The sequence below is a fragment of the Salvelinus fontinalis genome, chromosome 29, assembly GCF_029448725.1.
Source record: "Salvelinus fontinalis isolate EN_2023a chromosome 29, ASM2944872v1, whole genome shotgun sequence".
NCBI lineage: Eukaryota > Metazoa > Chordata > Actinopteri > Salmoniformes > Salmonidae > Salvelinus > Salvelinus fontinalis.
Window position 1 is genome coordinate 8,074,254 of NC_074693.1, and position 16,986 is coordinate 8,091,239.

Sequence of the window (16,986 nt, forward strand, 5' to 3'; positions counted from 1 at the left end):
TGCCAATCCTACCGGTTTGTCTGAGCATTTAAAGTTTGATTTATTTGGATAGTCCATCTATAGATATTACTGATGCTCTACAGACTATTTCACCTAACCCTTGCAAATCCAGACTATCTGTTGATAAGCTCTACAGATGGTTCCACTATCCAAATGAAGTGACCGAAATGACTAAAATGTGACTAAGACTACAATAGCTGCCTGCATCTGGTTTGCTTAATATAAGGACTTTGAAATGATTAATAATTTCTTTTGATACTTAAGTATATTTTAAACCACATACTTTTCCTCAATTAGTTAATGAGAGATAAAGATCAAATCGGACAAATGTCTTTTGTGATATATCCAAAACTTCAAAAAGATAATCAGTCAAAATCTATTCCAACTCCCAGCCATTGTACCAAAATGGGTAGGTGGCCAAAGCTGAATGAAGAGCCCAAACAGCTGCTACAGAAAACAAGGTTATTCTCCACAATGAGAACGATAACATACGTATTATATAGTCAAGAACAAGAACTTACTGAATCGATAGTCATACCTGCACGAGAGCTTTTACTTCCAAGTCATGTTTGATGATTTCTTGCTCGCATATTCAGACGTGGACAAGAGGACACCATGCTCAACAAGCCGCAAGGAATAACACTTGGTTAAAAAGAGGGTATTTTGGTGTTGAGCAACAAGAACCGGTTTACCAAATGCAAAAACATGTAAATCAGTAGGTGGATTTATTGATGGTTTAATATCTATAATTTCTAAGGACGATGAATGAAAGCCACCACAAACACCCAATGAGGGACACATGGAATCAAAGGAAGGCCATATTACGTGCAACATACATATTAACATATGGGGTAGCTATTGTTCAATAAAAAGGTGCCTAACGTTACTGTTTAGAGGCGAATTGGCAACGGCAGGCGAACCAGTATGAATCGATTATTCACTGCGGTACGGTTCTAGAAACATAAAGCCCTCTACTTTCATACCACATCAAAATAATTTCACAAATGCTAAATATACACTTAATGCAGTTAACCGGTTATTTTAAAGTGACACGTTTGTGGCGCCTATCTTCCGTGTACACGCAGGTGTTGCTAGTCGCAGAAAGCGAATTAGCAGGTAGTCGCGTCTGTCTTCCGTAAACAAACGCTGTAAAACGGAAATATGACCGTTTGGGAACCCTTACCCTATTAAAAAAAAAAGTTTAGTAATTTAACATTTTTTTCCTAGCTGATATGAAAGATACGTTCCTATGTTTCCAACACCGTACCGCAAGAGATGCTTGTTTATGTTTAGAGCAAGCATCCGGGCTCCTCTGGCTATTAGTTAGTATAGTCAATAGGCGCTAAAGTTAGTTAGCGTCTATGAATGGAAAGGGGGATACCTAGTCAGTTGTACAACTGAATGCATTCAACTGAAAGGGGGATACCTAGTCAGTTGTACAACTGAATGCATTCAACTGAAATGTGTCTTCTGCATTTAACCCAACACCGAATGGGCTAGGGTAACTAGTACCATGCCAAGATCATATAAGTATTAGAGAATCAAAAAGTCACAGCACAATATACAGAACACACCATAAAATACAAATCAAAGGTTGATACTTCCATTCTTAAAGTCGTAAAGAGGATTTTTTTTCAGAAAACTCCTTTGGGGATCAGTTCGTACAAAGCACCTTTGCAGGCATCTCTCCACACTCTCTAAGGTCGGGTGTCAAAGGCTGGGTAAGGCTCTAGATTTACAAGAACAGTTCCCTTTGTGAGGAGGCGATCGAGTGCTTCATTGGTGTACAGCAGTGAGTCAGGTCCTCTCCTACAGAGAAAATGTTTACGGTCAAAGTTAATTATGTATTGCTTTTTCCACCTGGGCATTGCTTTCAGATCAGTGCAGATGATGGAGGAGACATTTTCATAAAAAGTATAGATTAAAATAGATAAGGAGCGGAAGCCACAACTACAGACTACTATTTGTTAATTGATTCATTTAATCTTGTGGCCTACACATTTAATCTTGTGGCCTACACATTTAATCTTGTGGCCTACACATTTGCAGCTAAAAAGGCTGAATTGCCGTAGACTTACAGACGACATAAGGAGCCGAGGCATCTGACCGAGTTTACCTGTAGCGGGAGAGGAGCCGAGGCATCTGACCGAGTTTACCTGTAGCGGGAGAGGAGCCGAGGCATCTGACCGAGTTTACCTGTAGCGGGAGAGGAGCCGAGGCATCTGACCGAGTTTACCTGTAGCGGGAGAGGAGCCGAGGCATCTGACCGAGTTTACCTGTAGCGGGAGAGGAGCCGAGGCATCTGACCGAGTTTACCTGTAGCGGGAGAGGAGCCGAGGCATCTGACCGAGTTTACCTGTAGCGGGAGAGGAGCTGAAGCATCTGACCGAGTTTACCTGTAGCGGGAGAGGAGCAAGGGCTCGTAGACTAGGGCCAGTGGGTTTAACTGTAGTAGGAGAGGGGTTGAGGACTGGTTGACTAGGGCCAGTGGGTTTACCTGTAGTAGGAGAGGGGTTGAGGACTGGTTGACTTGGGCCAGTGGGTTTACCTGTAGTAGGAGAGGGGTTGAGGACTGGTAGACTAGGGCCAGTGGGTTTACCTGTAATAGGAGAGGGGTTGAGGACTGGTAGACTAGGGCCAGTGGGTTTACCTGTAGTAGGAGAGGGGTTGAGGACTGGTTGACTAGGGCCAGTGGGTTTACCTGTAGTAGGAAGGGCCGAGCGCTGGTAGACTGGTTAACTAGGACCAGTGGTAGTACATGTACCAGATGGTATCGTTCTTTAGAGTTGGTCCAAACAGAGGGTTGAGCTGGGCCAGGATCGCTATCAGCCAGCTGAAAACATACAACACATACTAATGATTACACATCTACATATATCTGTCATGGCTTCTGTTATGTCTTTCTTTGTGGACACCAGGAAGAATAGCCATCACTAAGGCATCTGATGGGGATCTAAATGAGGAATAAAGATGCCTTGTTCTACCCTATAGTAATGAATGAACATGACAGCAGGGTCAGCTATAATAGAGGAATCCAACTAAGCAGACTGAAGGAGACAACATATCACTAGATACTTCCCTCTGCTGCCGTGAACACCATCCCCATTATGTGGCCTGCACTGCACCCTGGTGGACATACAGCAAAGTAATATGACTCGGCTTTATCTGCTAGCCTCACAACTTCAGAAGCTAAATAATTAACTATGAAATTAAATGGCATCTCAGGACTACCAGGTTATATTGAATGGAATGATTACGTACAATACAAGCAATAGGCGTACTCTCGGATCATTGACCCAACGTACTCTAGGGATAGAGAAAATAAATCTATCGGAAAAAAACGACCGCGATGAACTTTGAGCGTGTCAACATCTGTTAATGACTGGTAATCAATATGTACTGATGTTGGGACATTGAAATCGAACTGCAGTTGTCCCAATCAATGTTAATGGAAAATGACCTAAGGGAGAATGGTGTTCCCCCTCTGTGTCTCTATGTGGGACAGATGCTTAACACTTCCCTAGTTCCAAATATAGGCCAATAGTCCAGTTTCACACTTTCATGAAAGCAACATTATGCATGATGCAAGATTCAAAACACACAACACTGGGCTGTAATCATTACGCCGATTCTGTTTCAAAACGTTTTGCAACATAAAACATTTACGCAAAACACAAAAGAGAGTTTGTTGGTCAAATTCAGGTAGGTCCCTCCCAGTTTCATTTGCTCTGTTTGGTTCTTAAAACGGTAAAGGGTTTCCGTAATGAATACACCCCTGATGTTGCCCGCCTGCGCTCTGTTCCAACCAACTGAGCCAAATTAATATAAGAAGGGCCCTCAGTGATACTGTTAAATATTCCGCTACATTCCTAGGAGGACTGTACTTACAACAGGTAGCAGCAGACAGCAGTTAGCACCAACATGGTAACTATCACTCTGTGGAGGGGGGAGAGAGAGACATTACTACAAAGCAGTAACAAGACATAAGCCTATAGATTTGTACACCAACAAACCAAATGTTAGTCCTATATCTATGGTTTATTATGGCAAGTGCTCATCTCTCAGACGTACTACTAGGCCTACTTCATGCAGATAGGGCTTCATTATGCCAACTTTAGTCACATGCAAGTGACAGAGCAGACGGGAACTAGAAATGGACTGGGGAAGTTCCAAAATTACATCTTAATTCGTCTATATTCCATCAATTTTTATCCAACAAAACCAAATTTGTCAAATCTTAAAGCTTATTAGTACTTTAGTCAACTCAGCTATTGTTGGCCATGATGAGCAATATTGTTGACAAAAGAACCAGCTGCCAAAAAGTATGATAATTTAGCAGCTGACTAAAAAGCAAATAAAAAGTTATTGGACGCATACACATAAAATAGGTTTCACATTTTCCACGAATATGAATGAATACAAGAGACATTTGAGGTCTAGCATGATGTATGTCTTTTGTTTGCAAACTTTTATAGCTAGCAAGATATTGCTTTTTTCTATCATGTTAGCTAACGTTAATTTACTCACCCTCTGTTCGGTCCCTTGGGGACAAACCACGGCACAACTCCACCAATAATCCCCCAAAACAGAGTCATCACCGACATAGGAATTACAAAACTAAGCTCCGCCATGTCTGTCTTTGGTTATAGAGTTTTAAAAGTAGAAAAAGTTAACTTATGCGCTTGACAACGCTACACGACCTCGAAGTAGCGAACTGCTACCAGACTAGGAAGTATGGATCACATGACGTTGCAACAATAAACTGGGCTGGTAGTCAAAGATGTTTTATAACTAAACCAAGATAGACCACAGCCTATCGTTTCCAATAGCAACAGATGAGTCATAGTGGACAGAACAAGCAAGCGGGTGGGCAGAGCCAAGCACGAGCTAGCGAGATCCTATTGGCCTGTTCTAGCAAACATCTGTATATTTCCGTTAGGGAACGCCTACTCTGTGAAATGCGCGTGTGCAATAACTCGATTCGATTTTGCACTCCTAAACAACGCGATTTTTTACAACTTTAGCAAAGGCGAAGGTCTACAAAACTTTATCCACTCTGTTCATAAAATATTTTATTTTTGGGAACAGCAAACTGTATTGAGATCAAACGTTTAATCGATGAGAAAATGTGCTAAATGTATCCCAAAATCCATCTCGTTCCAGCTTCTCCCACTGCCATATTTGGTAGTGAGTGGAAACGCCAAACGGATGCTTCATACATCCAATGATATATCTGTCTCATTGTTCTGTGGGGTAGTGGTGCCAAAAGTTGTTCATAAACTGATCCTTGGAAACTTGATCCAATGGGAAAATCAATGGAGTTTTTGGATAAATGGCCAAAATATCTTATACTTTTTTTCTATTAAATAATCTTCATCAACTAATGGCACTTTTTGTGAATTTTGAAGCATTTATGTAATAACAAAAAGCCCCCCAGGACACATACAGCACCCGATGTCACAAGAAGGCCAAAAAAAGATCAAGGACAACAACCACCCGAGCCACTGCCTGTTCACCCCGCTTCCATCCAGAAGGTGAGGTCAGTATAGGTGCATCAAAGCTGGTACCGAGAGGCTGAAAAACAGTTTCTATCTCAAGGCCATCACCCTGTTAAACAGCTATCACTAACACAGAGGCTGCTGCCTAGATACAGACTTGAAATCATTTGCCACTTTAATAAATGGATCACTAGTCACTTTAGTATTGGCACTTTAATGTTTACATATCTTGCATCACTCATCTCATATGTATATACTGTATTTTATACCATCTATTGCATCTTGCCTACGCCGCTGTCATTGCTCATCCATATGTATATATTCTTATTCCATTCCTTTACTTAGATGTGTGTATTTTTTATTTTTATATATACCTTTATTTCAACAAGGAACACAGACTGAGACCAAGGTCTCGTTTACAGCTGGGCCCTGCGTATACATGTTTACACATACAGTTTAGGTACGATGATTAAGAAACTACACAAGACAAACAAAACGATCACAGATAACACAAAAAAATACAGCAGCAGATTATTACATTTACACATAGGTTATTCCCCTAACAGCACAAGAACTTGCATTACCCAAAACAGTTACAAGCAATACAAAAATAAAAATCCTCCAATAAATATTTTAAATGGGCAAGGAGGACAAGAGTCTCAAGTTTAAGTTTAGTCTGCAGGCTATTCCATAGGCAAGGAGCGTAACAGGAAACGGCAGCCATACCCAACTCTGTGGAAATCACATGGGCCTCAAGTGTAATCCATGCTTGAGACCTGGTGTTAGGAATTATAATTATAATATTGATGAGTGATGATAAGTAAGAAGGTAGTTTATTCAGAAGTGCTTTATAGACAAACACGAGAGCCTGTTGCTCTCGTCTCACGGACATCGAAGTCCAACCCACATTTTGATATAAAACACAGTGGTGAGTTCTGTAGCTAGCACCCGTAATAAACCTAAGTGCGCAATGATAAGTAGCATCCAGCGATTTAAGTGTTGATGCCGTAGCATGCATGTAGATAATATCCCCTTAATCTATAACAGACATAAAAGTAGCTTGAACAATTTGTCTTCTATTTGTAGAGGACAAACATGTCCTGTTTCTATAGAGGAAACCTAGCTTGATTTTTAGCCGTTTCCAAAGTTCGTCAATATGCATTTTAAAAGACAGTTTATCATCCAACCATATCCCTAAGTATTTATATGCAGAGACCTGATTAATTCGAGAACCATCTAAGCTCGTAAGTGCAAGTGTATTTTCAACCAACTTTTTGAACCTATTAAAAATCCTAAAATGTATTTTCTTTGCATTTTAAACAAGTTTCAGCTGTATAAAAGACCCTTGTAATATCTTAAAATCTGTCTCCAATAGTGTTAATGCCTGGTCAGCCGTTGAAGCAATAGAGTACATGAATGTCATCAGTTGTTATGGGATTTTTATGAATAATGACTAAATTATGTATACATTTAACTTAGAACTATAACTAAACAGAATACTACTATGTTACGGTATGGATGTATGAATATTATTATAATCATAATACTGAATATAATGTGTGTAGTTTTAGTCAAGAATTAGAACAAGGACTTTCTGTTCCTTGTTAGAAACGAATGGAGTTATCGTCAGACCGGCTAAAATACTGTGTTCCTTACAGGACATTCTGTCTCTACCCAGGGAGGGGAGAGACCTTGGGTTTGTAGTAGATTGTTTAACAGGTGGCAGACAATGAGGGAAGGCTTGTGAACTATACTGCCATTGTATCTGAGAGGAGAGACATTTATGACGAAATATGAGGTATATAAACTAATGAACATGATATTTTGGGTAGAGCGCTCCGAAAATAAACGCTACTGATTAATTTTGAGACTGGTCTCTGTCCATTTCATGCAAATAAGTATCTTACAAATTCTTAGAAACTGACAGAGTGTTTTAATTGAATTGGTTAATGAACATATAGGAAATAAATTCCTCTAACATCAGCATATAAATTAATTTGACACTTTCTTATCTCATCACCGATATTGTTCATGTAGAGAACCTTGTGGGACCCCTTTAACCAACTCCAATGGTTCCGACTGGATGCCGTCGACTCTAACAGCCTGATTTCTATCCTTTAGATAGTCATGAAACCAACGACAGGCATCCAATCCCAGTCCTATTGACGACAGCTTACCCAAAAGTATCGCATGGTGTCAAAAACTTTAGACAAATCTATGAACAAGGCGGCACAGTGCTCTCTATTATCTAGGGCATTAGTAATATCATTTACAACACGAACAGTGGCCTTAATAGTACTGTGTTTAGGTCTGAAGCCAGATTGATTACTAGAAAGAGTATTCTTAACAGTTAAAAAATTCACTATCATCACCTCCCTTGAGGAGTGGTAAAACAAAAGCTGTTTTCCAAGATTTTGGGATCTTTCCTACGACAAATGTTTGATTAAAGATATGCGTCACTGCACTAGAAATAATTGGTGCCGCACACTTGAGTAAATATGGATCCAGATTGTCAGCGCCTAATGGTTTCTTAGAATCTACAGCAGATAGTGCAGATAAGACCTCATCTTCTGTGACTTTTTGAAAATTAAAAACCGGCTTACTGTTTTCCACATCCCCTGAAGGCCGAGGAACTGAAACAATAGACCGGTCAGGATCATGTTGGCCATTTTTTTATTCAAAAAGAAAACCAGCAGAAATAAAATGCTTTTTAAAAACATCACACATTTCAGTTCGGTCACTGATGATCCCAGATTCCGATGTAATTTGCTTCGGCAGGGAAGTCAAGGAGTTTCCTCGTTTAAGTGAGTTAACATTTTTCCAGAATTTAGCGGGATCACCAGCAGACTCTGTCATAGCATCAAGAAAATACCTAGATTTTGCCTTTTTTATTCCCCCGGTCAATTTATTTCTTAATAGCCCAAAAAGCAGCCAATCAGCGGTTTTCCTCGCCAAGGCCCATGCTTGATTCTTTTGCAGAAAAATTATTTTCAAATCACAGGAGAACGAAGGATTAGTTAAATTTTTTACCCTAAATTGCATTAAAAATTGACAACAAAAAAAAGAACGCTAAAATTGGGTCCATTATGCAGTTTACGGATAAAAGCTCAGAATAATAAAGATCATGGATAAAGGCTTGCTCTGAGAAGTGTTTATAGTTTCTCTTTAGAATTGTACGGTGGTCAGTTTTTTTTAGACTAGTATCTCTGATACATGCAATAGAGCACTGGTCACTGATGTCATTAGCAAATTACAAATGTCTTTTAATTTAAACGATGCTGGCATCAGCCAGTCCAGATTGAGATCTCCGATAATCAATCATTCATAATTTGCATAATTAGACATTAACTCAAACAATTTGCATAAAGCAGATACCGGAGCAGAGGGTGAGCGATAATCTCCCGCTAGCGTTAATAGTGCATTATGACCAAGGACCACATTTAGAACTAAGCATTCATACTGTTTCGGAACAGAAGTTTAAATGGACAGTGACATCTAGGTTGCATTTAACATATATGGCAATACCTCCACCTCTACCCACTCTGTCTGCTCTGTAGACATTACACCCAGCTAACAGAACATCTCAGTCTGGAAGAGACACAGAGACAAGATTCAGATATAATCATTATGTCAGCATGTGATTGTGAGACCAGTATTTCAATAAAATCTAGCTTTTGGATCAAGCTTCTAGCATTCAAATTAATAATTCCTAGACCACCATTTCGAGAGCTCATATCAGATGGAGCATTCATGGTAATGTTAGATGAGCGACGCTTTTTCGTGTAACTACGGACAGGCCTGAGTTGGATGGAGACGAGATTACTTCTAACAATACCCCTCTGCCTGTACGAGGAAGTGGCAACACGGTTCCTTGACAATAGTGTAACAATAACATAAAGCCCATCAAAAGTTTCATCCATGTTAGCAGCACCTGTAGGCCCATTTAAAGCTATGGGGGAGCAGTGAGTATAGTCTGATGAGGAATTGTTCCAAGTATCAACCCCCATAGCTATAGTTCATCAATTCTCACATGCCCTGTATGAGGCTATAGTGAGAGCCAGGTTTGAGGAGAGAATGCTTGTACCATACCTATTCAGATGTAATCCATCCCGGAGAAATACAGTTGGTCGATGTAGTCGTGGCCAAAAGTTTTGAGAATGACACAAATATTAATTTTCAAAGTCTGCTGCCTCAGTTTGTATGATGGCAATTTGCATATACTCCAGAATTTTATGAAGAGTCATCAGATGAATTGCAAAGTCCCTCATTGCCATACAAATTAACTGAATCCCCCCAAAACATTTCCACTGCATTTCAGCCCTTCCACAAAAGGACCAGCTGACATGTCAGTGATTCTCTCGTCAACACAGATATGAGTGTTGACGAGGACAAGGCTGGAGATCACTCTGTCATGCTGATTGAGTTCGAATAACAGACTAGAAGCTTCAAAAGAGGGTGGGGATTAGAACTATTGTTCTTCCTCTGTCAACTGTGGTTACCTGCAAGGAAACAAGTGCCGTCATAATTGGTTTGCACAAAAAGGGCTTCACAGGTAAGGATATTGCTGCCAGTAAGATTGCACCTAAATCAACCATTTATCAGATCATCAAGACCTTCAAGGAGAGCGGTTCAATTGTTGTGAAGAAGGCTACAGGGCACCCAAGAAAGTTCAGCAAGCGTCAGGACCGTCTCCTAAAGTTGATTCAGCTGCGGGATCGGGGCACCACCAGTAGCTTGCTCAGGAATGGCAGCAGGCAGGTGTGAGTGCATTTGCACACACAGTGAGGCGAAGACTTTTGGAGGATGGCCTGGTGTCAAGAAGGGCAGCAAAGAAGCCACTTCTCTCCAGGAAAAACATCAGGGACAGACTGATATTCTGCAAAAGGTACAGCGATTGGACTGCTGAGGACTGGGGTAAAGTCATTTTCTCTGATGAATCCCCTTTCCGATTGTTTGGGGCATCCGGGAAAAAAGCTTGTCTGGAGAAGACAAAGTCCTACCATCAGTCCTGTGTCATGCCAACAGTAAAGCATCCTGAGACCATTCATGTGTGGGGTTGCTTCTCAGCCAAGGGAGTGGGCTCACTCACAATTTTGCCTAAGAACACAGCCATGAATAAAGAATGGTACCAAACACATCCTCCAAGAGCAACTTCTACCAACCATCCAGGAACAGTTTGGTGACGAACAATGCCTTTTCCAGCATGATGGAGCACCTTGCCATAAGGCAAAAGTGATAACTAAGTGGCTCGGGGAACAAAACATCGATATTTTGGGTCCATGGCCAGGAAACTCCCCAGACCTTAATCCCATTGAGAACTTGTGGTCAATCAAGAGGCAGGTGGACAAACAAAACCCCACAAATTCTGACAAACTCCAAGCATTGATTATGTAAGAATGGGCTGCCATCAGTCAGGATGTGGCCCAGAAGTTAATTGACAGCATGTCAGGTCGGATTGCAGAGGTCTTGAAAAAGAAGGGTCAACACTGCAAATATTGACTCTTTGCATCAACTTCATGTAATTGTCAAGAAAAGCCTTTGACACTTATGAAATGCTTGTAATTATACTTCAGTATTCCATAGTAACACCTGACAAAAATATCAAGACACTGAAGCAGCAAACTTTGTGGGAAATAATATTTGTGTCATTCTCAAAACTTTTGGCCACGACTGTAGAATGTGTATTAGATAGTTGTTGTGGAATTGTTAGATTACATGTTAGATGGTGCTGCACTGTCAGAACTAGAAGCACAAGCATTTCACAACACTCGCAATAACATCTGCTAACCATGTGTATGTGACCAATAAAATTCATTTTGAACATGAACCATCATGCGATTAGGCTGGTTCCACCAGGCGAAACCAGAGTATTAGGCAGAACAAAAACATCCCCATACGTGTAGCTTGCCCACTGTGCGGAACTTTACTGTGATAAAACCATTTACGACAGACATTGAAATAGATTTTTACAACAGTTTATTGTAAACAATACATTTTCACTCTGCCATCTTCTCAATGGTTTCCTCCTTGTATTTGCCCTTCTCCTTTCCGTCAGCGCGGGACTTGGCCTTACGCTCCAGGATCTTCTTGCGATCCTTGTCCAGCTTTAGCCTGGTGATCACAACCTGGGAGGGAAGAGAGAGATATGATTGGCACAATCATTTAGAGCAGGAGGAGGATTGGTTCTAGGTCAACTTCAATATAAACAGTGTGGTGAGAAAACAGATTCCTGAAACCCAAACTGAATTCCTCTTCACGAAGAAACACTTCTCAGCCACATTACTAGTCTAGCTACGCCATGGAGAAACATCTCAGCCACAATACTAGTTTAGCTACGCCATGGAGAAACATCTCAGCCACAATACTAGTCTAACTACACCAGAAATAGGCTAGGCTTGACGAGCTAAATTGCAAGTTTCTGCAAAACATTGGACATTATCTGCAATCCCAATCAGAAATTACAAATCCATGCCCAGACATAATACGGAGAGCCATTCTATTAGACAAATGAAAAGAGCCCTCAAATTCTACAAAAGACTGGGGGGAACTATGTCAAATGTATTACTACTAGTAATATCACTGATGTCCCAAGACCGACTGGAGCCAAGTAGGAATGCATTGACCACCAAAAATCAGTAACCTAGGCTAGTCTCACAATTTAACATTGATCCTAGGAAATGGCTACATGTCAGGTAACTGCACCAAGCGGAGTACTAGCTGGTAGTCAATGTTTCTTCCCCAGTACAAAGCATACATGAGCTGCCTGCTGCCATACCACATGTTCAAATCAGCCAAGATGTCCAGTGACTTACAGTAAGGCTGACCACAGTCAACTAATCTTCCTTCGTAACAGAAAAACATCCATTGCCATGACACCTGAAGGCTGAAACAAGTGGTGAATGGCAAATAACTGTACATTGTCTGAATTCACCCAGGAACCCTACAGAAACATTTGAACTCTTTCTCAAGTAAATGTTCCTTGATTCCACACCTTGTCAAAGTGCATTGGAGAAAATCAATAAGAAAAGCATCTAGAAACTGATGTGTTACCATGGCTTGTCCAACAGAAATACGCAATTTTGTTCTGTATTTTTTTACTGACCATGGCCCAGGTGTGGTGAGCTTGGACACACTGATAAACCTGCATGTATTTAGAAATTCCTACAGGTATGCAACACCAACAGGTAGCTGCTGAGAATGGTAGTTCTTTAGATGGTGTTAAAGCTATTTTTTTGTGTGTGTCACTCCACAACAATAGAAAATAGTATTTCTTTGAAAAACCATTGTGGACCACTCAAATTTAGTTGAGACACTAAAACAATCATTATCAACAATGGTACAGACATCATGTATAATACATCTACACACATGTATGCATCAAAAAGGTACAGGTGTGTGACTACAGGTAGATGCTAGAGCCTCACCTTGCTGGGGTGGATGCCGACATGCACGGTGGTGCCGTTGGCCTTCTCTCTCTGCACGCGCTCAATGTAGATGACGTACTTCTTCCTGTAGACCTGCACTACCTTGCCAATCTGCTGGCCTTTGTAGTGTCCACGGACAACCTGCACAGCACACACATGGGAAAATTCAGTAAATAACGTTAATTTGATCTGAAATCAGGTGTTAGTTCTGGACCAACCTGTAATTACAGGGCTGGAGTTTTATGTAGTTCCTCACGCATGTTAGTAACAACTAGTAAGGCAACCTCATAATTAGTATCAAGTCTGGTCAAACTGTGTGGTTCTGGGGTCTTTACCTGGACCTCATCGTCCTTGCGGATGGGCATGGACCTCGCATTGTACTTCTGACGGAGCTCCTTGGAGAGGGGGGAGGACATGATCTTCCTCCGGATGTGTGAGGGGGCATTGAAGTGCCTCTTGCGGTTCTTACGCCGCGAGGATGTCACAAATGGATTCAGCTTCATGTTGATGACTGTAGGGCAAACAGTAGACAACATTCAGACTAGAGCGGTAGGATGGCCCGACAGATCAATCACAACTTGCTACATGTCAATCATTTGTCGTCTAGGCAACATGTGTTTGTTACCAGTAACAAACCAACACAACTGCATAGCTTATGTACAAAACAAAGCCAAGAGATTAGCGACCTAAAAGGTAACGTTTGTTCGCTAGCCTTATTAGCGAGCACCTTGTGTTGTTAAGGTGAAGCTAGTTAGCTACATAGCTAACGTTAGATGGGTAACGGTAGCTAGTCATTTTCAGGATCTCATGTCAATAGATACAACATTTAGCTAGCTAGACAAGCTATCCACCCAACAACTGCATAACTAACGTTTAACAGTTCAGAGATAATCAGAGACCACCACCTACAAGTTCACACAAAAATCAATGAGCTGCTATGTACGCGTCACATCCATGCTTTCAACATGGCATAGCTACCTAGCAAGGTTGCGAATGCTATGTTTGATGCTGGTCAAGCGCAGTGGACTTCAGTGTTAGCGACATACTACACATTTCAATGCCATGGGGTTCGCTAAAATATGAGACACTATGAAAACATATCGTGAAATGAACGTTCAGGCCCAGTTCAATTCGTAGCCTATCTGCCATTCTCTGGGGTTTTAACGGGTAGCTAGCAAGCCAGCACCGGTCGAGGGATGCAGATTACGATACATTTTATTTAGCTATCAATATAAAATGTGGCTCCAATAGTGATCACTATAGAAATATATCAGCGGTACCTGACTTTACGAGTACTTTTGGGGACCAACAAAAGTGTATAACATAGGATGGATGTTGATAACTTTGGTGAAAATGTCAACAAGGAATTCTTACCCTGCCGATTACTCCTCTATGACCGGCGGAAAAGAGACTCTCATTGTACTTCCGCTCACATTAGTTCACACACGAGTCCCGCGAGAAGTACACACACAGAGTGAGAGTTACTGCTGCTTATACTTCGTAGCTGGAAATTACATCAATCAAAATAATCAGAAATAAAAATGTACAAATGTGTATGTAGTACATTGACAAATATTAAATGTTTCTTTGTTCCTACAAGATTGTTACTGTGCTTTGGAGTTTCACATTAGTCAATGGAATGTATTTTGGCTGCTTATGGATTAGGCCTACAATTTCATGAAAATATTAAGTCCAGTACGGGACGCCGACGCCAACAAGAGAAAAAGCACATCGTTTCATGGGGAGGCATCGTTTGATGGAACAGTTCCAATGCCTCTCAGAGCATGCTATAGGTTGGTGGTCAGTGTATGTGTGTGTGTTCGTCAGTGCGGGCTTTGAACTGTATTGAAGTACACTAGAGTAGAATACGCGCAGTATGGATGTTGATCAGGAGATGTCGCCATAAAGCATGATGTAATTTAGTCGGACCTCCTGGACCTTTTAGGACATTCCATCTTGACTGACACCCTGACCATCAATTAGTAGTCTATATGTCCCGAGAAGAGACCTAATACAAACAAACTACACTGAACAAAATTATAAACGCAACATGTAAGCCATGGAATGACTGGTCACTTTAATAATGGAACACTAGTCACTTTAATAATGGAATCAGTGGTTACTTTAGTAATGGAATCACTAGTCACTTTAATAATGGAACACTAGTCATTTTAATAATGGAACACTAGTGACTTTAATAATAGAATCACTGGTCACATTAATAATGGAACACTAGTCACTTTAATAATGGAATCAGTGGTTACTGTAGTAATGGGATCACTAGTCACTTTAATAATGGAACCCTAGTCATTTTAATAATGCAACACTAGTGACTTTAATAATGTAGTCACTGGTCACATTAATAATGGAACACTAGTCACTTTAATAATGGAACACTAGTCACTTTAATAATGGAACACTAGTCTCTTTAATAATGGTATCACTGGTTACTTTAGTAATGGAATCACTAGTCACTCTAATAATGGAACACTAGTCATTTTAATAATGGAACACTAGTGACTTTAATATTATAAATCACTGGTCACATTAATCATGGAACACTAGTCACTTTAATAATGGAACACTAGTCACTTTAATAATGGAACACTAGTCACTTTAATTATGTTGACATACTGCTTTACTAATTTCATATGTATATACTGTATTCTATTCTACTGTATTCTAGTCAATGCCACTCCGACATTGCTCGTCCTAATTATTATATATTTCTTAATTCCATTATTGTTACTTTGGATTTGTGTGTATTGTTGAATTGTTATATATTGCTGCACTGTTGGAGCTAGGAACACAAGCATTTCACTACACCCGCAATAACATCTGCTAAATATGTGTATATGACCAATCAAATTTGATTTGATTTGATTTGTAATGTGTTGGTCCCATGTTCCATGAGCTGAAATAAAAAATCCCAAAAAATGTTCATATGCACAAAAAGCTTATTTCTCTCAAATTTTGTGCACAAATTTGTTTATATCCCTTTTAGTGAGCATTTCTCATTTGCCAAGATAATCCATCCACCTGACAAGTGTGGCATATCAAGAAACTGATTAAGCAGGATTATCATTATACAGGTGCACCTTGTGCTGGGGACAATAAAAGGCCACTTTAGAATGTGCAGTTTTGTCACACAACACAATGCCACAGATGTCTCAAGTTTTGAGGGAGTGTGCAATTGGCATGCTGACTGCAGGAATGTCCACCAGAGCTGTTGCCAGACAATTGAATGCTAATTTCTCTACCATAAGCTGCCCCCAATGTCGTTTTAGAGAACTTGGCAGTACATCCAACCGGCCTCACAATCACAGACCACGTGTAACCACGCCAGCCCAGGACCTCCACATCCGGCTTCTTCACCTGCAGGATCGTCTGAGGGGTGCTCAGGAGTATTTCTGTCTGTAATAAAGCCCTTTTGTGGGGAAAAACTCCTTGGCTGGGCCTGGCACCCCAGTGGGTGGGCCTGGCTGCCAAGTGGGTGGGCCTTGGAGGGCATGGCTGCACCCCTTCCCAGTCATGTGAAATCCATAATTTGGGCCTAATAAGTCAATTGAAATAAAAGTATTTCCTTATATGAACTTTAACTCAGTAAAAACGTTGAAATTGTTGCATGTTGCGTTCATATTTTTGTTCAGTATACATTGCAGCCTGTTTATTGTGGCTTGCTTGACAAGTATTCATCACCATCATCTAGCCCATTTGTCAGTTTATTAAAACAAAATATATAAATATTTTCTCCTGTATCCTAGCCTAAAACCCATGAAGGGCTGAAACACGGGGCTTTTACTTGAACTATTTATAAGTTAGGCTATCAACCTATGTTCTTAAAGAGTTGCGGAATTTCCAATTCACTTCGCGCTCTAAATTATACAATTATTAGGCTACTTCGCATCACTTCGCTCTCTAAATTATACAATTATATTGGCTATTTAAGAAGACGGGGCGGAGGGCATAGGTTAATTTGAATCACGCCGAGACCAGGCAATTTCCAACTCAGCTACACACTACCCCGTACCCCCTCTCCGGCCCCCTCCCAACCGACTCCCATC

The 16,986-nt window shown here is 40.7% G+C and overlaps 2 protein-coding genes across 2 annotated transcripts; both read right to left on the reverse strand.

Annotated features, from left to right (window-relative positions):
- Window positions 1-708: 708 nt before the first annotated feature.
- LOC129827379 (V-type proton ATPase subunit e 1-like) lies at window positions 709-4,759 on the reverse strand. Its single transcript, XM_055888163.1, has 4 exons — window positions 4,528-4,759; window positions 3,889-3,936; window positions 2,702-2,833; window positions 709-1,809 (listed from the first exon to the last, which is right to left on the reverse strand). The coding sequence occupies exons 1-3, from the start codon at window positions 4,629-4,631 to the stop codon at window positions 2,740-2,742; spliced, it is 246 nt and encodes an 81-aa protein (XP_055744138.1). The 5' UTR covers window positions 4,632-4,759; the 3' UTR covers window positions 709-1,809; window positions 2,702-2,739.
- A 6,698-nt stretch (window positions 4,760-11,457) lies between these two features.
- Window positions 11,458-14,402, reverse strand: LOC129827380 (60S ribosomal protein L26). The gene is made up of 4 exons (XM_055888164.1): window positions 14,297-14,402; window positions 13,258-13,433; window positions 12,923-13,063; window positions 11,458-11,623 (listed from the first exon to the last, which is right to left on the reverse strand). The coding sequence occupies exons 2-4, from the start codon at window positions 13,423-13,425 to the stop codon at window positions 11,495-11,497; spliced, it is 438 nt and encodes a 145-aa protein (XP_055744139.1). The 5' UTR covers window positions 13,426-13,433; window positions 14,297-14,402; the 3' UTR covers window positions 11,458-11,494.
- Window positions 14,403-16,986: the final 2,584 nt, after the last annotated feature.

Bases quoted from the DNA above. Each gene is read 5' to 3' on its own strand.
- LOC129827379 (XM_055888163.1), bottom strand. From the start codon at position 4,631: ATGGCGGAGCTTAGTTTTGTAATTCCTATGTCGGTGATGACTCTGTTT. The intron at 3,937-4,527 runs GTGAGTAAATTA...CCCCCTCCACAG, and splicing joins CCCAAGGGACCGAACAGAGG to AGTGATAGTTACCATGTTGG. The intron at 2,834-3,888 runs GTAAGTACAGTC...GTATGTTTTCAG, and splicing joins GCTGTCTGCTGCTACCTGTT to CTGGCTGATAGCGATCCTGG.
- LOC129827380 (XM_055888164.1), bottom strand. From the start codon at position 13,425: ATGAAGCTGAATCCATTTGTGACATCCTCGCGGCGTAAGAACCGCAAG. The intron at 13,064-13,257 runs GTAAAGACCCCA...TGTGCTGTGCAG, and splicing joins GCAAGGACGATGAGGTCCAG to GTTGTCCGTGGACACTACAA. The intron at 11,624-12,922 runs GTGAGGCTCTAG...CTTCCCTCCCAG, and splicing joins TCGGCATCCACCCCAGCAAG to GTTGTGATCACCAGGCTAAA.